The 22,924-nt window shown below is 40.8% G+C and overlaps 1 protein-coding gene across 1 annotated transcript in view; it reads right to left on the bottom strand.

Moving 5' to 3' along the window:
- Positions 1 to 22,924, bottom strand: part of DMXL1 (Dmx like 1) — an 86,532-nt gene that overhangs the window by 12,408 nt on the left and 51,200 nt on the right. The window contains exons 24-33 of the mRNA XM_072141105.1: positions 20,540 to 21,612; positions 18,279 to 18,464; positions 18,108 to 18,184; positions 17,120 to 17,250; positions 15,471 to 15,719; positions 8,770 to 8,954; positions 8,078 to 8,214; positions 5,477 to 5,562; positions 4,546 to 4,747; positions 3,770 to 3,887 (exon numbers count right to left, since the gene is read on the bottom strand). Of these exons, the coding sequence (XP_071997206.1) occupies positions 3,770 to 3,887; positions 4,546 to 4,747; positions 5,477 to 5,562; positions 8,078 to 8,214; positions 8,770 to 8,954; positions 15,471 to 15,719; positions 17,120 to 17,250; positions 18,108 to 18,184; positions 18,279 to 18,464; positions 20,540 to 21,612 (2,444 nt within the window). The remainder of the gene's footprint in view (positions 1 to 3,769; positions 3,888 to 4,545; positions 4,748 to 5,476; positions 5,563 to 8,077; positions 8,215 to 8,769; positions 8,955 to 15,470; positions 15,720 to 17,119; positions 17,251 to 18,107; positions 18,185 to 18,278; positions 18,465 to 20,539; positions 21,613 to 22,924) is intronic.

The following is a 22,924-nucleotide window of genomic DNA, read 5'->3' as shown; positions in this document are numbered from 1 at the left end:
GACTCTAGATAAAAATTGTGTGTCAGCATTACAAAAAGGGTTGAGTTTTTGCTTTACAGAACAGTTTAACAGTGTGGAGTTTGAAATTGATTTATTTAAAGGGCTAAGAAGGATGAATTTGAAGAAATTTTTCTCACACAATGTACAGAATAGTAACAAAGATATCACCAAAGAAGGGGAAGTACCCCTAGAGATAGGTCCTTTAGGCTTCTTCGTGACAGGGGAATTAACAGACATAGAAAAAGAATGCATCCTGTTCTTAGCCAGTGAAGAGGAGAAAAAGTCAGTAGAACAAAAAGATACATTTAAAGGAGGGAACACTTCCAGATTTAATCCACAGATTCAACAAGGAGGCACCCTAGACACTTTTCGGAGATTAGTAATGAGAGACATAGAGGCTTTGATCTACAAGAAGGATAACCACAACATGACAAAGGAGGAATATATAGCGTTGGAAGCATTAAAAAAAGATGAAGAGGTCATAGTAAAACAGGCTGATAAGGGGGGGAACATAGTTATTATGGAGAGCGCCAAGTACGAAGCAGAGGCCTTAAGATTACTAGGAGATCAGAGAACATACCATAAATTATCCAGAGACCCCACACAGAAACACGTAACACAATTAAGAACTTTTTTAAGAACATATGTGGAAAAAGGTATTTTGTCCAAAAAAATGGCAGAAAAATTGTTACCCCCCTTCCCCAAAAAACCAGAATGGTACTTTTTGCCCAAAGTGCATAAGAACCTGGAAAACCCTCCGGGACGCCCGATAGTGGCAGGTATCGGCTCAGTGACAGAGCCGCTTTCAAAATATATTGACTGGCTATTAAGACCAGTCCTAAAGGATATTCCCTCGTATCTTAAAGATACAAACGATTTCCTAAACGCATTAAATCAGCAGACGTGGGAAGAACAATGGCTGTTAGCGTCTATTGACGTAGAAAGCCTTTATACCCGTATACCCCACGAGAAAGGGGTGCAAGCAGTGAGGGAAATAGTAGAGAACGCACAGAAAGGCAACGATTACGCTAACTTCATCTGTGAGGCCCTATACTTCATCCTTAGTCACAACGCGTTCATGTTTAATGGCGAGTGGTATGTGCAGGTTGACGGTACGGCCATGGGCACGCCCGTATCCTGCACTTACGCCAATATCTTTCTTGCAATTTTCGAGGGTAAATACATCTACAACACTAGCAATCCCTATCTGACACACATCAAAATGTATAGAAGATATGTAGATGATGTGTTTATCCTATGGTCCGGGACCAAGGAGAGCTTTGAGGACATGGTTCTATCCCTAAATAATAGTAATGACATGAACATGAGATTCACACACACAATTAGCGAGAGTAAGATTGAGTTTCTCGATGTCTTAGTAGAGGTAAAAAACAACAAAATTTGCACGTCTGTACACAGGAAAAAAACAGCAACTAACTCCTTGTTGCATTTTAACAGCTATCATCCTGGTCACGTCAAGAGAGCAGTGCCTTATGGTCAGTTTCTAAGGCTAAGACGCATAAACAACACGAAGGAGGGTTTTGAGGAACAAGCTGAGGAATTGAAACAAAGATTATTGAGAAGAGGTTATCTGAGTAGGTTAATAGACAGAGCCTATGAGAGGGCGGGTAAACAAGAACAAGAATCTCTATTAACAAAGAGGAAACAGAGAAAGGAAGGACAGGAGAGGTTTTCCTTTACATTTGATTTTTCCCCGATGGCAGATCTCATCAAAAAGGCGCTAAAAGACAACTGGCACATCATAGAAAACGATACGGACTTGTCCACGGTAGCAGAAGGCGGACCAGTGGTCAGCTTCAGGAGAGGTAAAACAATCAGATCCAAGTTAGTGAGAAGTTCGTACACTTCAGCTCAGAAGGATAAGAATTGGTTAAAAAGGGGCCCCATCAAAGGCAACTTCAGATGCGGAAGATGCAAATGTTGCCCACATAATGCAGCAAAAAAGGCGATAGAATTTGGGGGACAAAGAGTGGAAGTGAATAGCTTCATTAATTGTAAAACCAGCTTCGTCGTATACGTACTATTATGTAGCTGCAACAGATTTTATATAGGTAAGACAATTAGACCCCTTTACCAAAGGATAAGAGAACATCTGAGGTCCATTGGAACAGGTGTAGGAGCCCCCCGCCTCATAAAACATATACAGGAATGCCATGGCGGAGACATAAAAACCTTAAAATTTGCAGGCATCGAGGCCATTGGGGTACCTGAAAGGGGAGGCGACAGGGAACGCCTATTGTTGCAAACAGAAAATAGATGGATTATACGTTCTAATGCCATAGGACCAGTGGGACTGAACGACAAAGTTGACTGGAGCGTATTTCTTTAATTGGCTTAGTTCGCCCGGTCCAGTTTAACATGCCATTTATATCCTATGTACCAATCGTACTGTGCAAGATGTTGTGGGGTGTTTAGGTGGAAGATCCACCCGCTCTACTGTTTTTAATTCACAGGCTGGTGTTTAACTCTTACAAGTATCCCAGATAGGTATTTGATTCATGCTTTGTACAAAAAGGGTTGCAACGAGATAAGGCTTCGTATCGCCGCAGTGGTACTCACGCCTGCACATTCAGCCTCCTAAACCCCCATGATCCTACCAGACATGCTCGTGTAAGGTACCAGGGACGGCGTCAGCGGTTACCGCGGTGACGCGTCACGTGACCATCGAGCAAGGTAGGCGGGACTAAGGTCAGCTGATCTCCCCACGTGGGACGTCGTGTTGGGGGCGGAGCCACCGGCTGAGTCCGGAAGCGGCCGTGCACCACAGACGCACCGCTTTGTGGGAAGACTTATGCGGCGTTTGTCAACCACAGGTGAGTTTTAGCCAACAGTGTTGACCCTTATTGTGTTTTGATTGGCGGAAGCCTGTTTGTGTGACATGACTATATCCTATCCTTATGGGTTACTAAGAGTAGGATGGACCTTTGATCCCACCCTATGAGCTTATAACCCAGCACTTTGTTTTAATCCCCACACGGAGGCCGGAAGAAGCGCAAGTAGCGCGAAACGGCCGTTGCCTTCTTATAGCTCCATGCATCACTCCCTCCCCGTTGTACCCTGGTGTTGAAGTTTGGACTTTACTACCAATAAAGAAGCTTTCCTGTTTTGCATACAGAATTTTGGGTGAGTGCCGTCCTTCCTCTTATATATTTGATTTTGTTAGTTGTGTGGACTCATATTCTTCTGGGACGTTGGCACCACCAACTTGGGAGCTCTGGGCACGAGTAAGAACATCTCCGAATCCATCGATTGTGTATTTTTAGGTCAGTGGGAGGTGCCGCTATCACCACTTATTGAAGGACTTGGTGTACTCATTTTTCTAAAACAATGTGCTTACATGCACCACAACGAAGGCGACCTCTGTCAAACCTGAGTGTGGAAGCGACACATGCAGGATATCGGGCGCACAATCTTAGTAAATCACAGAACAGTTAAATCTGGTCAGACAATGTACTTTCAGGGAACTTCGTTGGACAGGTGAGTAAATGTGCCCCATTGTATCAAGATATGGGAAGAACATTTAATGCAGAATGTAAAACCCATAGAAAATTTACTTTACTTCAGACTGATTAATGTATCCTATTGGAAACACAGATTTATAAGAAAATGTAAGGCTCTGTATAAATGTGATGCTTTATTTGGACAGTGGATCTTCTGAAATCCGGGTTGAGGTGGGAACTGAAGAACAAAAGCTACATATAGACAAGGAGATAAACTTGTTAATACATTTTCTCTCAGATATTCATACCTCATTTAGGGATCTTTTCTTGGTAAAAATGTTTCTGATGAAGGTTTCTTGGATGCCCTCCTGTTTCACTAGATACTGCCAAAGTCTCTTTACTGGTAATGTACTGGAATGCTTGGACCTACAGCAGAATTAAAAATGCAGTAATGAAGACAAATAGCTAAGGCTGAACATGGCAAATACAATACCAAGAAACTCCAGGGGAGCTGGAAATGAGAAGACTATATAACCAAGTACAGGCAGTCCCCGGGTTACATACAAGATAGGGACTGTAGGTTTGTTCTTAAGTTGAATTTGTATGTAAGTCGGAACTGTATATTTTATCATTGTAGTTCCCGACAATTTTTTTTTTTTGCCCCAGTGACAATTGGAGTTTCAAATTTTTTTGCTGTAATAGGACCAAGAATTATCAATAAAGCTTTATTGCAGACAATTTTAAGCTGATTATTGCAATCTGGGACTATTTTAAAGCATCCAGAGAGCTTCACCAGAGGTCACAGTGGGCAGAGGGGTCCGTCTGTAACTATGGGTTGTCTGTAAGTCGGGTGTCCTTAAGTAGGGGACCGCCTGTAGGTTTTTATCAGGGTAAACCAAAACATAGTATAATAAATTTATACACTGGTCTCCATCTCTTTGACTACTAGTAACACGTATGAGAAAGTAAAATCTATAGCTCATAGAAAGCAAAAGGGGCTGAGTGAACATAAGTGCATCATGGAGGTCATATATTTTATCTCAAAAGGACCAAGGAAGGCGATGGTTTTAATAGTAACGCTCACTTGAAAGGTGTATTTGTTGGCTCCAGCAATGCTTTATGTCTCAGGATGGCAGGACCAGCAGACAAGGCCTCCTCAGCGGTGGGGATTGCAATGAAGTCTTGTGGTGGGCCCTCATACAGCTCAAGGCGTCTTAAGAGAACCTGCTCCCATCTCTGCAGGGTCTTCAGCGTGGCATGGCACAGAGGAGAAGCCACTGGAAGTTCTGGTAAGGTGCAGAAAGCAAAAAATAAATAAATAATAATTAAAAAAAAAAAATCACCAAACAAATAACTTTCTTAGGCTACATGCACACGATGTATGCCCGCCGTACCCTCATGGACACGTACATGATATAATGTTTTAGTGTTGTCTGTGATAATACAGAAACATGCGATTTCACATACACAAAATAGTCATTAGCCTTAAACATAACAGCAATTGAACAGTTACATTTCCATAGATGATGACAAGAATTTCCACAATCACACAGATGGATATTAAAAGAAATTACCTTAGTAAGATCAGCTACAGGAGAACAGCTGAGAGACATGAGCCCCAGACACCAAAATGTCTGAGGATAAGACAACAAAGGGGTTTCCCTGTTGTGTGCATTTATGGCATATCCACAAGTTATGTTACAAATAGATGCTAGTGCCACCATGGGACCAGCGCCAACAACCCCCTTCTTGTAAGCGGGCTGAGAGCAGAGTGGCTGCGCACATTCAGCCCAGACGCAAGAAGAAAGTCAGCGGACCTCCAATCCCGAGACAAATATGGGCCCCACCTCTGGGACCTATCATCCAGATATGACACATCTTGTGGAGGAAACCTCTTTAAAGCTCTGTAGACAGGTAGATGGCTTTTTAAGATTACAGAAGTATTTTATGTGAAACCTACTCTGCTTATATCCAGCATACAGTTACCTCTGATATGTATTATCCCAAATATTTACCTGAAAGTTCATGTCCAGCTAATGGGTAAAAAATCTTCAGATTCTGAAGCACAAACTGCACCATCGCAAGACGCATGAGAGCCCAACTATAATAGAAACACAACAGAAATGGATGTGACACAAAGAGAGAAGGTCATCTACTAAAAAAGAGTTTTGCACAATTATCAGACAGCTGATACAGAAATAACACCTCCAGCAGCACTGGATGGATATAAGGAGGATGGTGATGGCTGGAGATGAAGTATAGGGGGGAGATATTTTAGAAGTGTCTGAGGTAAAACAGTTTGAGTTGCCAATGGTAACCAGAGATCAGCTTTAAACAGTGGTGGGAAATTTAAAACTGAGGTCTAATTGGTTTCCAGGGCCAACTAAAAAAAAAAGTTCTGCTCTCAAACACTTCTGATAAATTTCAACTTTACCTCACATACAGTTTGTAATAAGATTTGGCAAAAGGTGAACATGGACACCCTTAATAACTCATATACTTTTTGAAAGTGCAGGCTATCTTCTAATTTCTTATTGATTTCTTTAAACCTAATATAGAGCAGTGTATGAAAGAAAACTGAATTACCAGGAGACAATAGGCCGATACATCACTTAAGGCAACTAATAAGTCTCAGAGACTGCAGGGACCAACCTAAAAATTACATTAACTCTGTTAAAGGAGAGAAAGGCTCCCTGCAAATTGCATTGTACATGTAATAGATATCTCACACCGTGAACTAAGCACACCCAGAAATGCATCATTCTGTTAAGAATTTCAAGCAAAGTTACAAACAGAATAAATCGCAGTGCCAGACAGGCAATTCTGCAGTTTTCCAATGAAAAGGAAGGCTCAAGGCATGTGTATGATACAAGTGCACTCGCCACACCAGTGCGGGGCTCAGCCTATCAGGGGCTTAGCAGGTCACCTCTGTAGCTAGTGATTGGCTGAGCAGCTTCTCCTAGTGGTTCCTGTGGTGTCCGGGATCTGGCAAATCAACCAGAGCAGTACAGGAGGAGCAAGAAAAGTTTTATTTGGTTAGTCGCCTTGAGCAGACCCTTCTCCGCATTCATTTTGGAAAACTAGCCAAAATTCATGCAGTCCTTCCTACTAAAATAGCAAGCGCCCCTAATATCTCGTCTTTTGTGCAGGAGACAATACCATGGACATATTACAATGGTGGCTGCCAAGCTGAAGATGATATCCAGGTTGGTGAAGACAGGTGACTACAGAGCGCCGGAGAGTTCAGAGTGGGCTTTGAATCAACCATGCTGCAGTTCTGATTCCAGAATTGCCACTTTATTCAATGTCTATGGGGCTGACAAAGTAGCTAAGCACAGTGCTCTGCTATCTCTTTTTAATCAGGTAACGTTTATTAACCATCAGAAATAAATGACAATAATAGTTTGTGCATTTGGTATACATTAATGTCACATCAATTCATACAGGAAATATACACAAGCAAAACAGGAACAAACCCCCCGCCCCCGTGCTCTGCTATCTCGGACACTGTCAGAGAACAAATAGAGCAGTAGGATGAATGTTGCATTAGTTGAAGGGGAGATTATTAGGATTTAACAGGAAATCTCTGAAGTGTAGAATGATATTTCATATGCTGTAGAACAGGGTTGCACAAAAGACGACTTACTGTCACTAATGAAATAACCAGCCAAACATATAAGTCTCCTGCTCTTATATCCAGAGCTCTGCTCTGCCTCCTCTGTTCATCCACTGCTGCCTCTCAGCTCATGTCTCCAATCTGACCCCCTCCACCTCTCCTATCACTCAGTCACTGACTCACCAGAAGAAGCATTAGATTACATGTACATGAAGTTTAATAAATGGCTATTGTACCTCATGTCAATTTATTGATTTAGGCAGCTTTAGTTTTATAGCGGCCCTTTAAAGGGAACCTGTCACCAGGAGACCCATTTTTAGCACTCCCCCAGTCATAGTACATACACAAAGTGTTTTTGTATAAAAAAAATAGGTTTTACAGAAAAAAGGATATGTTATATTGTACCTTTCATTAGCATCTGCTGTGTGACTAGGCAGTTGCCAATTGGGAGAGGCTGGAAAGGAGCAGTCCCCCCCCCTTGGGAAACATGTGACCTTTTCAAATATATGAATAACTCCCCTCACTAGGGATTGGCTGTAGTGGAGCAGGGGGCGTCGCTAAGCCCAGTGATGGGTGTTTTCATATATTTGAAAAGGTCACATGGAGTAGCTGTTCCCAAGGGTGGGGGGGAACTGCTCCTTTCCAGACCCTCCGAAAAGGCAACTGCCTAGTCACACAGCAGATGCTAATGAAAGGTACAATATAACATATCTTTTTTTCTGTAAAACCTATTTTTTTTATACAAAAACACTTTGGCAGTGTATGTACTATGCTCTGTGGGGACTGGGGGAGTGCTAAAAATGGGTCCCCTGGTGACAGGTTCCCTTTAAGGCATAACAATAAGACAATGTAGCCCTCGGACCAAAAAAGGTTGTGCACCCCTGCTTTAGAAAGATGGTCAGTCAGGCCAAGGGACTGCAATGCCTGCATCCACCAAGTCTGCCACTGCTGTCATAAAAGTTTATTACAACCTTTCTGCCTCTGTTATGCTAGAACCTACCTGTAAGAGTTAGGATTTGAGTGTTCTTGAAGCTGGATGTCAGATAAGGACATGTCATCATCTTCTTCCTCATCATCGCTTCCTAGACTATCCTCCGAATCATATTCCAGTCTGTTTTGTGACAGTGGAAAGAAAGGCTGAGGGGGGAAAAACATTTATAGTGTAAGTTCCATTAACACTTATATAAAATTACAAAATAAAGCTTGTGCTTTGCAGGTTCTGTAATATGGTGGGGACCTACCTGTTAGTGTACGGACCCACTAGTGTAAGGTCACCGTGAGCCAGATAGTGTCCTAAAGCAACTATATCAGAATGTATACCGAGTACCTTGTGGTCAGTTTTATTGATTGAGCCCATAAACATAATAGTGTATTGTGTTATAGGTATAGTCCAGGCTCTTCTTATGCTGATCTAATTTATAAGTATTTACTTAATGCATCTATCACACAAGCAGTCAGTATTAAAAAAAATTAAAAGTCTGTGTTCACACAGCATTCTAGATTTCACATCTCACTGTGTAAATTATACATACATTTTTCATCTGTATAGGAATGCATAGCATACTATGAGTTGCATAGAGCAAGTCTGGGCTGTAAGCCAAGAGATCTTCCCAATGTATACTCCATGAGCTGCGAACACTTTACGAGCCTACATGTATACACTATATACCACAAGAGTGACTGACTTCTGACCTTTGCTATGAAATAATCCCAGATGCTTAATTCAGGAGGGATAAACTTCTCACGGAAAATGGATGAACCCTGGTCTAACACAGGCGAAGCCAGAGCAGGTGGACTCTCTCTGAGCGCAGTCTTTGCAGAAAGTCTGAATCGTTTGGAAGACTTGTCATTTTCCTCAACTAGAGGAGATAAAACAACTGCAAAACAAGGAGAGAAAAGAGCAAATCTTTAAAATAAAAAAGTTAAAGAAAGAACTTATAAACAGAGGCCATAAGCTACAAGTTAATTTCCCCACTAGGTTTTCATTATAAGTTATACAATAAATTTTTATACTTCGTTTCTTCTGTAGATGCTTCTCAAGATCACTACACGCTGGTTTGTCCCTTGTGCAGAGAAACCTAATTTTTTAATATAGTTTTCTATTTATTGATGAAGTGAATTGAGAAATAGATGCAGATGAGCACAAAAAAGAAAAACCCAAAAATTCTGGTGCAGGACCAAGTCTTGGGTACAAGGTTGCGGCGTGGATGCACTAACAAACATAAACCATGGTTGTGAATCTCTAACTTTTTCTTCTAAGAGGCTACAACCACTGGATGAAGCCGAATTCTTATCAGACCATAAATCAGAGAAAACAGATAAGAGATAATCCAAGCCTGTGGTGAGCAAGGAGAAGCATCTACAGAAGAGAAACTATAAATGTAATATTATTAAGGGAGTAATTTTTACCCCTGGGTAGTGAGATCAGGTCCAAACAAGAGAAAACACCTATGCAGATGTTAAAGTTTTCACTATTTTTGCACAAGTTTCTTTCCACATTTGAAAAATAGGGAGTCCAAAACCGGGCCACCCTTGCTGGTAGGCTGCAGGTGCTACACTTTAGTTTCACAGACCAAATACGTGTTTATCATTCAAGGGGCCTGTTTGCAGATCAGTTCTATTCAAATGTGAGTCAAAGCTTAGAACTCAGTTTTTGACATGTAATATTTGACCTTAGTAGTGAACTTATAATTAAAAAAAAAAAAAAAAAAGGACAAGAATATGACTAATTTGGTCACTTACCTTCGGTAAACCTGTGATAATTTAAGCTGAAATACAACACAAAATATTCTACATATGACATATTGAGAAACCAAAACGTGCACAGACTCCATGCACATGCCCAAATGAAAGTAACTGGATGAGCATTAAGCTGTTACCAAAACTTCTGTAAGTATCAACCCTCTAGTCAGGCCGCCCTTCCACATTATATTGTGTTTATGGAGTTAATTGAAGCAAACTTGAAATGGAGGCCACGGAAAGATTAATAAATGGAAATAATGGAACGGAGCGTGACAGCGACACATAACACCACAATACACAAACAGCAGAAGACATGCAAACATCAAATACTGCTATAAATATATCATCAGAACTATCTGCCAAGGAGTTAAGCACGACCATTGAATGCTGGGAATTATCTACACTACATAAATAACAGCCAGATAGGCTGAAAATCAACTTCCCCTGATGGTAGTAAATGGGGGATACATGTTTGACTAGGTGGATTACCACAGTCTGCTCTCCCCATCGAGCAACGGGCTGAGAGTGCAGGTGGAAGAGGAAGCTATTGATGAATGGCTCTCAACCCAAGTTACCAGCGGAGGGGAAGCAGCCACTGAGGTCTTCCCTACTTATATCAGATAAATCTACTGCCAGCCATATGACCACCAGCAGGAAAGGCAGCAGATTTTAGTCGGAATGGTTCTCCATCTATTGTGTGGAAGCATTAGGAATGTTGTATTTCCACATACCTGAACATTATATTCTCAGGGAGGTAAGCCACTTTAGGTGTGCGGCTAGCAATTTCTTCCCTATTACCACTTAGCTGAGTGTGAGTGAGTGTGAGTGTGAGTGTGCGCGCGCGCATTTGAGGTGGTGGGACGGCAATATCCATCCGTACTAATGTTTGTCCCGCATGTATCCTACGGGTATAGCCAGCCTCTTGTGTAGAAAAGTTTAAAAAAAAAATTGTGTACTAAAACCAGGTTACTCATCTTTTAGTATGTTTTAAGTAGCAGCAAGATTGTGAAAAATAGATACATATTCCAGTATTGTAGCTTGACTTGGTGCACAGTCATGTAATGTCTTTTCAGTAAACTGCTGGAGACCCTCCCCTGTGACTACTGTAGCAAATCAACCAAAACCTGTTGGAGGGACTGTGCTGCTGCTTAAATGCACAGAGATAAAAAAAAATATTTTAGGAGTCTACCTCAGTGCACATTCAGCTACAATCCTGGCATATAAACAGTTTTTTTTTATTCACACATAGGCATGGTACACAGATATCCAGGGCACGAATGACAAACGCTTTTCAGTACTTGCTTAAGACTAGGTACCAGGTGACCCAAAGTGGTTCTATAGTGTCACATAGGGGCACATCCCTGATCCGAACTGTCCGACGAAGATGAAATCTGGCACGATTCAATAAGATTGTGCACCCGAGATCCTGCATGTGTCGCTTCCCCGCTGAGGTCCGCCGGAGTTCACCTTCTTCTTCCTGGTGTATGTGAGTGCATGTCTTGTGACACAATTTGAGAAGTGAAATCCCTTGCATTTTCCGAAACCGTCGGATCGTCCGACGGCCCGCCTCCCGATTTGTGTCACGTCAAAGTCGGCGACAAAAACCCCTGTTAAATGCGGCGCAAAACTGAAAAATTCTGTAACCCGACGGAAATGCATTCCGCGGACCCTTAGTAAATGTGCCCCATTGTGTTCAAACTGCTCAGCACTGATTGGTCAGCACCAGCAGAAGGAGAAGCAGTGGAAAACCCACCAAATGGTCCCAGATGTGAGCAGAACAAAGGTGATTCTTTACAATGGAGCATGAATGTCCACATCAATCACTGTCTTTTTTTAAATAGACAGTTTGATTGAAATGTAATGTATGTTTTCCAGAATGGACTTTTGCACGTCGACCCGCTTACTTCATAGCTTTACAACGTAATACGGTAACACAAAATACCCATTTTGGACCAAAAAACTCCCTGTAAAATCACACTTGTGATATGGCTGTTTAAGGCCTCATGCACACAAATGAATGCTCACCTGGGCTGAAGCCTAGGCAAATGTAAAGCCGGGTGCATGAGAAAGGAGAAGTAAGCGCTACTCACCCCTCCCCTCTCCATGCAAAGCTGAGCAGTTGGTGCCGTTATATGGCAAAATATAGGGCAAATATTTTTCTGTGCAAACGCCTGTGTGCTCAGTGCACTGTGGCCGGGTGACAAAGATTGCTATGGAGGTCGTTATGCTGCTGGATCACCGGCCCCAATATGTTTGTCTGCATAAGCCCAAACTCTGCATTTCTCCCTCTAACTGCTACACTTAACCAAAGTTCAGAACTAAATCCCTACAGTGTAAGGCTCCATTCACACGCCCGCAAATAGAGATGCATTATGCTTGTCTGAGCCGGCAGCCGCACTGCAAGAGAAGGAAAAAGAGGGGGGAAGGAGGGGACCGCGCTCCCGAAACACCCCCCCCCCCCGTCTTCTACACTGGCTACATGTCTGCTGGCGTGGAGCCGAACACACTACACCTCCTAATTCTCCCTGCTGTGTGCTGTGTTACATCATAGAGTAAACCATCTCCACACTCCAGATTACTAGATCTTAGGGAATTAGATGACTCTATACCAAGGCTTCTTAGCGAAAGTTTTATCATTCTCCCTGCTGTCTAACCCTGAAGCTGCATCCTAAACAGAAACAACCAACCATCCACATATAATTAATAAACTTCAATATGTGAAATGCACAGTGGGCTGCCACTCTACCTCCACAGCACTACAAACACCATAAAATAAATTAAAAAAAAACACACAACACACCAGATATCTGAAAGCAAAATGCTAGCCACACAGCATGTTAGTAAACCAAGATGTTTAGGTTAAAAAAAAAAAAAAGAAAAAAAAAACACGGGTTCATGTGGATTTCTAATAGTTGTCCAACACTGGATGGAGCTATAATTCCAGGCAAAACAGTACTTATGGAAGGGAGAAACAGGATTTTTTCTAAAACGACAACATAGTATATAGTATATGTTATGTGCATAGACAATGTGAATTAGACAAGGAATTTTTCGTTGTACCAATAAGTAACAATTAGAAATCCACTGCAAAAAGAAATAAAAATTCAATATTAATCTCCCAGTGCTAGCCTACAGTCTGAGAATGGAGAAAAAAAAAAAGATACTTGTTGCCCTCAACTAAAAACTAGGTTTCTTGCCTGAAGGGCTGGGAGGGCTATGGGTACTGATGGCAGTAAGGGCTTTGGAAAAGCCAACACATTCCATGGAGAACACAACTACCTGATGAGGACTAGGGATAGAAAAGTATTTTCCTGTCAAAACAAAAAGAGAGAGAACATTCAGTGCATAACAGGGTCTATAGAGGAGGGGAGGGGGTCACACAAAACTTATTAAAAGGTCAATCGATGGGCTCATCATAAATTAAAAACCCACCCAATAAAACGGCATAGAAGTAATAGCAATGAGAAAGTTACTGAAAGCTCCTGGGGGAATAAGGGATGGAGACCGCACTGTTCGCACATATTATACACACAAACTATATAGGTTCATTGCTGCTCCATGTGCAGAATAAAAGATGAAACCCACAGCAATACCCAAATGATATATATAAACTTTTGTACAGGGGTGGGCCACTTACAGAAAGGTTTAACATGGCAAGTATAAGACCCTACTGGGATCACCAATGTTATTCTTACCCCGATAACGTCAATGGTTATGATGGCGGGGGGGGGGGGGGGGGCGGGGGTCTGGGGGGGTGAGTGTATATTCCTGACATTAAAGCCCCCTCAAATTCCTGGTAGTCCGCCACCAGTCATATGACCCTTCCCCTGGCAGCAGATCTGCAAACTTTAACAGGTCAATATAGGTTACCTTGTGAAAGTTTTCTATAAGTGGCCGACCCCTTTAAAGACCAAGTGGATGAAGTTGCATTACTGAAAATCAGTGACAGAAAATTCACACTTCTTACTAATTCCTTCAAGAGTAGATCCTAATCATGCACTGGTACTGACAGGCCATGTACTTTGACCATCCAAATTTTTAAAACAAAAAGACTGGAGTGGAAACTGCTGTCCAGTGAATTTCTGCAAGTCTCGCCTCGCTAGCAATAAAGAATTCAGAAGCGTTTTATAAGAGAAACACATTTATCAAACGGGCGGAAAAAGAGGTGGTTTCCTCTGGTATGAGGGATTACAAAGTGATTTATATTCACTCTTGTAATCTGCAAAATTTGTTGAAAGCTCAGTGACCATTTAAAGCCCATGTAGACGACCTGTGGAACAGGACCTACTGCTAGATCACAATGCCATAATATGGCCAGAGATCACGGTTTTCACAACTACTTCTCTTTCAGATTCACTGAGATTGCCGTTTGCTTTTGCCTTTATCTGTGACCTCTTATCTGTTCTTTGCAATAAGTATTACCAACAACGGCCCAACAGGGCTCCTGTGTGATCAGTGTCTATATTGTGCCTTGAGTGTAACAAAAAAATAACAATAGGTGTAAATCACTTCTCTACAATGATAATAATCTGTGTATGACCTGGCTGGTCTTTACCAAGTTCAGTATAATTATGGCAAATGCCAACTTCACCAAGAAAACCAACTCCTGCATTAGAGTCAGATAGGACATGAGTAGATTCAGATAGATATTTGATTCCACTATGTATACAGTAGGTTTATAGAATAGGTCACCTAATGTACAGCTACTAATACAAAATGGATAAAAGAAAAAGGGAACATTGAAAAGAAAAAGAAGTAGCTAAACCATCTACAATGTGATCAGCAATTTGCAGCCCATTACCAGTGTTCATTCATTATCATTCCCTAAATCCAGGATTTCCTGGAGAACCATAAAAGGTTGTCCATGGGTCATTCCACTGTCAGTAAAATCAGGATTTGGCAGACAAGAGGTACAATATACTGTTCCACTGCTACATGTACATTTGGTCTGTGATATATCACATATTATTAACTGACTTACAGTTACATCATATTGTCATAACTATAGTACTTAAAACAGAACCTGAACCAATCCAGTGTGGAAGCAAAAGAGCATCTGACCCCTCTTATGTGTTCAGCCTGTGGCTACGGACCATGTTCTGGTCCGATTAGACAGACTAAACACAGTGCAGTGGATGGGAGTCCTGCAGTTAGAAAATACAGCAATATAATGCAAAGGAGGTTACAGTTTAGCCAGCAGACATGTACTACAGTACTTGTATCATATTTTTGTATGATGCAAGGACTCCCATTTACTGCACAGTGTTCAATCCATGGGATAGGGGACTAGCATACAGGCCCATTTCCAGTGCCCGGGACCACATTAATTGTAATGTGGTTTCAGTAGAGATAGGGGGTTGGGGAATAGAAAGAAAATTCCAACCATGCCCGAAACAGTGGAGCAACACCTACTAGAGGATATGAAGAGATTGAGGTGATGGAGGGGATGAAACATAATCCTAAACTATTATCCTGTTTGTAAACGTAAAAGATTTTAAACACACAGAAAACATTGACACAAACAATGACAACACATTACTAACATACAAGCAGGTGGCAATGCTATACATTAGTGGTATATACAAATGTGCACAACAAAGAATATTACTACACTAACAATTCAGCGCATACAAGTGTAGACAAAGACTGACCTGTGACTGGTTTTACAGGCATCTGACCCCTGCATGGGATCCGAGCTCCTCCACCAAAAACTGCAGACCACATCTTATCACCCAATGGGTGGGCAACCGTACAGAATAACTCTTGGCTTGAGTGAGTGGCCAACCCATGGATAACGAGGCTTAGGTAAACGGCAGTGAGAATCTCACACAGCAGAACTGTGAGGCCAGGTTGGGCTTCTTCTCCAGCAGAATTGAGGAGACGAATTAAACTACTAATTCCTAAGTTGGACAAGAAATACACATTAGATACTCCTTAGATTTTTTCCAACATATATCACAGACGACATCTAGAATGTAATTGGCTTTTGATTCTAAAAAATGAACACATTTTCTAAAACGGTACATTGTTCTGAATGATGATGTCTGTAATACAACTTGTAATGTGTTCTTTGGCGACTGTGACATGTGGTTGTGTTTATTAAGGGAGGCGTCAAATCTGTGGGATATCATTGCAATACAGGAGCAGTTAAGGTTGGCATACTAGTTATAGAGGAAAAGCTCCTATTCTATGCAGCACATGTATACATCAAAAAATTGCAATTCACAGATAAAAACCCAATACACCTGAACATTTCAGTGAAGTGTTAAGCCCCTATTAAAACTTACTAATCAAAAGAAAATAAATCTGTATTCCTATCGTGCACACCGATCTCTGTATCCTTACTCTTTAATCGGTCCTGCAAGACCACCCTATATGTGTTGTGACTGCCATGTAATTTGTATTTCTAAATTACCCTTCATAAAGTTTATTGTTGATTTGGATAGGGAATAATAATAATAATAATAATAATAATAATAATAATAATAATAATATTATTATTATTATTAATATATATATTAATATTAATATATATATTAATATATATATATATATATATATATATATATATATATATATATATATATATATCTCCCCCAAAACACCCACTGTTATTATGTGGTGCGTAACAGAAGTGGTAGGTCTCAGATAAGTGTTCAGATTAAAAGTTCATATATGGCAACCAAATCTTTAATGTCTAAACCTTTTCTCCCGTAGCAAAGTAATGCGTCTGTCATTTTAAAAGGTCCAACATGTTTCTCCATCAATAAGAGGTCTCTAAAGACGCATTGGCGTTGATGCGTAAACAAGTCAAGTAAAGAGCAAAATAAGCCAAATTCTGAAAAACTCTTAAATCTCTAAAACGTGTTACTGCTATTGAGAACAAATAAAGTGCAAAAAAGGATAACTTAATTTACATCAATTGTAATGTACTGGTAGTTGGTACATTGGAAACTGCATCAAAATAGCCGAAAAATATTAGCAGTCCAAAACAATACACCTATACAATACAACAGTACCCCACATGCACAAAGAGGAGATACCACAAAAAGGACATTTAGCTTATATACAATACATATATGATCATGTACAGTATGTCTTGGAGTTTTGCAATATAACCTGTACAATCCTTAGCTAAAGCTCTGCCACATGTCATGTTATACGTGTACAACATTTTGAATTTGTTAAGCAGGTCCCACCAAGCCTGAATGCAAAGCTCGGCCAGAAGGTATAGATGTTGCGGATAAACAGTGTCATGGCAGTGTGAATGTACACGTGAGATGCTGCACAAGGTAAATACCTGGCCAATGAGCGGGTGCGGTATTCGGGATGACTGCTTCATCCAGACTTGTTGTGCGTAGAGGTTGTCTTTGGATAAGAAGAACACTCTGGTACACCATACCTGTAAATGGGTTGGTTTGAATAGAGGAACTGAAAAACAAAATGTCATACAATCACCAAGAGAAACTGTACAATAAATTTGAAGGCCTCATGTGCACAAACGGATGTTAGCCCAGGAGAGCATGGGGCCCCAAAATAAAACTATTTTATGAACATTCAGCTTCACCGTCAGCAAGAGGCTCCTTTAGCCCTGCACAATAACACTCTGCAGGTTACAAACAGTAGTATGGTAAAGAAATCTGTAATACGGGGCTGTAGGAGAATTTTATAGGATATAGACAAACAATAGGTAGATTGATGAGAGAAGATACAGTTAAATATGTAGATGTTGAAGATCCATTGATAGATGGATAGCTAGGAGATTAGCAAATGGAAGATATATAAAAAGATATATAGACAGGTGATTGAGGATAAGTATCTTCACCATTCAACCAAGGGGTAATAAAAGGGCAATACATTCTCTGTCCACATAAATCCACATGCAGGGGACCCACTTTAGGAGAAATGCCCAGTTTGCCGCCCCCACGGCTGGCCCTGATGGCGACTGTGATCATGGTCCACATTACGTTTGTGTGCATGCGGCCTAAGACAGCAGTGCAAAATAATACTTTTCTATAATAGGAATTTTGCCCCTTTAGGATACATCAAATGTTACATTTCCCTAGAGTTCCCTAATATCACCACAAAGTCACCATTTATTTCTTAGTTTGCCATCAACTTATGTGACAATCCTTTAAGACCTTTATGAACAACATGCAGTCAAATTCATGCTACACAGGCACATGTGATAAAGATCTGTGTTGTACTACACCAATAAGCAAAAAAAACTAAACAAAAAACAAACAAAAATTTTAAACTATCCCAAACTCTTCTCATGTCTTGTGTACCTGTTGGCTGGCCCTCCACAAAGGCACTGATAGATACAAGCAGAGAGAGACGCCGCCAGAGTGTGCATTACATATATCTAGAAGAGAGAACACAAGCACAACATTACACATCAATGTATAAATTGTCACAGCCATCTTTCTATAAAGCAGCATATGCACGAGAGAACTCACCTTGTTACTCCGGACGTCAGGGTGAGGGGGAGAGTCAAGATTTATTATGGCGTGGAGAATATCATGAGTTAAGTTAGTGAGATGTAATAAAGGATTGGCTACAACAGTTTTGGCACTTGCTGTACAGGCGAATAGAAGTGGGATTGAAGTCTGTTCCGTTTGAGGACTGGAAAGGGCAGAAGTGTCCTATAAAGAAAAAAGGTAAAATGGCCATTTATAATGTTTCACCAAAAGTCTTAAAATTCTCAAAAACGTACAACAAAAACCACAGCACTATAGAAAACTCATCTGCATCATTGATGCAATAATGAAAAAAAACTGAAGACAACTGTTGCAAAACAAAGGGTTTTCCAGACCCTTATCCGAATGGTTAAAAACTAAGTAGTCACAGGATATTTTAGGCCTTCAGGGCACAGCAATTCACTGTTAACATTGATGTATGGAAGCTTTTGTTGTTTGTGTAAGGAACTATAGGTCAACATGTCCCCAAAATGTATTTCAATTGTGTATTAATTTACTGTATTGGAGCATTTCCAATATTTCCCAATGTTGACCATTAGAGGGAGCTGCAGTATATCCTTTGCTGAAAGAATTAAAGGGATCCTATCTTTATACAGCTGGGGTTTAGCTTACTGGATAGAAAGGTGTCATGGATCCACATAAGGCCATTTACAAATGCCCAGGGTGCCCGGTGAAGCCAAAAGGACAACACTATACCTGACTGGACTCATTAAAAAAAGAAGAAGAAGAGGTGAGGCACAATCATATTTGCCTGCCTGAGGAGATTTTATTTAATGCATAAACTGAGGGAACTTCACATAAGAGAGAATTCTAGAAAGCCCTAGAACCCTATAGCTGCCAGGGAGCTTAGTGACAGGTTCTCTAACACTTTTTGGACCTATACCCAGCTAAATGAAAGCATGCTAGTGGTGTAGTCACTCCAAAATGCCTGTCCCCCAAAAGACCTGTGACAACCTATGGCTGTAGAGGTATCATACGCCATTTCCACAGGATAGAAGCAACTAATAGTGCATAGACGTCCCTATAGCACTGACAGTGATAGCCTTTAACTTCATATTCTTGGAAATCAAATAATCCAAACAAAGTGAAATAAAATCAAACTCCAGCAATAACCATAAAAAATGTGACTGAACTGGGAGTTTACATTGGACAGCAGGAGTGCACACTGCCCCGAGGGGAAATGAAGCAGATGGGTCTTTCCAATTTGCTGCGTTATGTCAACGAATTAAAACAAAAGCTATAAATACAACATAAAATAGAAATCTAACCGCTGGCAGGATGAGCAAACAACAAAATCACAGGGTGGCAGAACAAAGACACAAATAGGACAGACATCTTGTGAAATAATAAGAAATATACTAAGCAGGGTATAGCTAATGTATATACTTCAGTATAAGCCGACATGAATTTAAGCCGAGGTACCCAATTTTACCACCAAAAAAAATGGGAAAAGCTATTGACTCGAGTATAAGCCCCTAGTATATAACAAGCCCGCCCCTGTGCGCAGCCAGCCACAGCCAGGTCCATGCGCGCCGGCCTGTGCAGACTAAAATCAGCCGCCGCTAACATCATAGTGTGTGCTGGCCAGTGCACGTGGACCTGCCGCTGCCGATGAAAGAAGAGAAGACTTGCGGGGGACGCCGGAAAGTGATTTTTTTACTTTATTTTTTTTTTATCTTGACTTGAGTATCAGTCGAGTTTCAGTTTTTCAGCACATTTTTTGTGCTGAAAAACTCAGCTTGTACTGGAGTATATATGGTATTTGTTTATCTAATGTATATAGGCTAAACTTTACTCCTATTAAGTATATAAAATATACATAAAAGTTATGCTGCATACTACATACATACTGGCCCATGATGTAGCATACACTGGTCTATGGATATACATAGCATATGAATCAGCATATACACTGAACTTAAAGGGAAATCTACCTTCTGATTGATACCTTATAAAGTAGAATCACTGACTGAATCCAGCGTCCCTGACTAAGCTCTGGGTGTCTCTAGGGGCCGGCCAGACTCCAGCTAAACATATTTAGAAATGGGAGCCATAAAAAAAACTATTGTAAAGCCAGATCATGCATCAGGGTGAAAAGTGGCTTCAGTCAGTAACCCTTTTTTTTAATTGTTTAATTTTATTTTTAAATAAAGCTATGAATCAGACGCTAGATTTCCTTTAGTGCAATAAGGTAACAGGAACAGACCCATGCTACATTTGTAATGAAAACCTTTCCATACCTGCTGAGACTCTTGAAGCAGCAGTATTAATTCCATTCGGACAGAGGCAAGGCCACCGCCATGAGATCCGTGCAGGACACAAAAACTCAGAAACATCCTCAGGAGGGACTGGAATTTTAGTAGCCACTGACGTCTCTGAAAAAGGTCTTTCTTCTGCTTGGTTGCCACTTGATCACATGAATTGTCTGAATTTTCATCATAAGAATAATTGCTAGCTACTGCCACGTTAAGCTCATCCAGGTTGGCATTGTAGTCACATATCTTCTGAAGCGCGACGACTGCTCTCTCCAGCCAACTATACAGCTGATAACGCAGTTTGCCGCCATCAACTTCATAGCCAGTGGATAATGTCCGCAGCTCTCCGGTAAGAATCTTAAGACACGCTCTAAATTTCAGCTGTGCGGCGATGACATCTTCACAGTTATCAAGGATGTCATTTTCATCAATGCTCATAGATTCAGAATAGCTAGGAGTGTCTACCTCAGGTTTCTCACTTGCTGAACTTTTTGAAGGGTTTAAATCCTTCATTGATAGCCCAGACCCTTCAGACTCGTCTTCCGATTCACTATCCCACTTTAATTCTAATGGTTCATCCTCAATGGCCATGGACGGCTGACTCCAGTCAAATGAAAGGGCAGAATGCTGCCGCTTCTCGGAGGATCCATCAGATACTCCATTCACCAGGGGACTTGACCAATCAAAATCACAAGCAGAGTCTTTCTTCTCTCCGAGTAAAGGAGATAAAGGTGTAGACACCTTGCTTGTATCCGCTAAACTTGACGTTCGGAGCAATGGCTTTGACCGTTTTACTACCTTGGGCATCTTGGATAATACCTCGAGAGCCAACATTGGGCAGCCGGCTTTAAGATGAGAGTGTGCAGTAGTGAAGAAAAGCTTTCTTTCCCCCAAATTTATTTTGTCAGCCAAGCCGTTTTCAACAGACAGATGCATTTTGGTAGATGTCGCCTCCGAAGATCTAAAGTGTCGCCTCAACAACATGGGATGAGTTCTTAAGAAATTGTAGAAATTGAACACAGCTGGATTACAACTTGAAGACAGACTCCAGGAATCATCTGCAGAGAGATAGAGCCAAAAGTGTGAATAGTACAGTATATATAGCAATAGCAATAAAATAACATAGGATAGAGGAGACAGTTACTCAGATTAATATTTGGTAAAGATTATTTTTGTTGTTATTGGATCCATTAACACCGATGGTCTATCCTCTGGTTTTTGGATAATTAAAATCTGGACACCCATCTATTTACAAGAGGCCAATTAACTTTCTACCAGGCACAGCCGTGGCCGTGTTGTAGCGGCTACAGAAGTCCCATTAACTTGTATAGCAAACATTGTTCACCTCACACAATTGCGTGGCATGGGCACCGAGATAAACCCCCTGCCAATCAAAGTAAAAGATCACTACTCTAATTTACCATGAACAATTTTTAATTTACGAAAACTGCAGATACAGCAATGTCCTAAATCCTTGCTCAGTCAATGCCTCAGCAGATCACCACACATACAGACACAATCTGTACAATGTCATAGCTTAGAGACTATTTCCAAGAAGACCCTCATACCAGGGAATAGTATCAGACTATTTTTCACACATTCATGAAACATTTTACAGACAAATAATGGAACTTGGCCAAGACTGACAAGCTGAACTACACAACCTTTACAAGCCCCCACTAAATGCTGCCGTCCTCTCTCTTTACTATTCCTCCTGCTTCACATCGTTTGCTTCTACCATCGTATCTTGGATATGTCCAGGCATCTTGTATTTGTTAGAATATAAACGCATTATCTAGTTAAATTTTAAAAAAAGGCTACAAATAAAATCTACGCCCTTCATCAGACTGTTTCATAGATGGAAGATTACGACTATTTGAGTCTTTGTTTAAAAAAATAAATAAAACAAAGTGGCCTTTAACCCATAGAAACTTATCTTAGAGTCATTGTTATTTCTGAATAAATAATTGGTTGTGGGAAATAAACTCATTCTTCTAAAAAGTTTTATAATAGTTTGCCCTAGTTTGTCTTTGAGCCACTAACAAGACATCTATAAAGAGGCTGGTCTGGTAAGACAAACTCAAGACAGATTTTTTTCATCGCAAAAAAGGTTTGTATAATTTCTTTTTATACGTTATCCATTGATTTAGGAGGAATCCACCAGCTGCCACAGAACCGCATAGGTCCAAAGATTATTACACAGGGCACGTTACACAGACATATTTTGCTGTCATCTATCATAGTGGAAATAATTCTAATAATATTTATGAATATTACACTCTGGCCACAGCTGCTGGACTGAGGTACAGCTATGCCCCTGATGCACGGAGAAGCTCGTTAGGAATTTTCTCCAGAATGACAGATGACAAA

The sequence above is a fragment of the Engystomops pustulosus genome, chromosome 1, assembly GCF_040894005.1.
Source record: "Engystomops pustulosus chromosome 1, aEngPut4.maternal, whole genome shotgun sequence".
Taxonomy (NCBI): Eukaryota; Metazoa; Chordata; class Amphibia; order Anura; family Leptodactylidae; genus Engystomops; species Engystomops pustulosus.
Note: the sequence above shows the minus strand (reverse complement) of the source record. Positions and strands in the feature narration are given on the sequence as shown.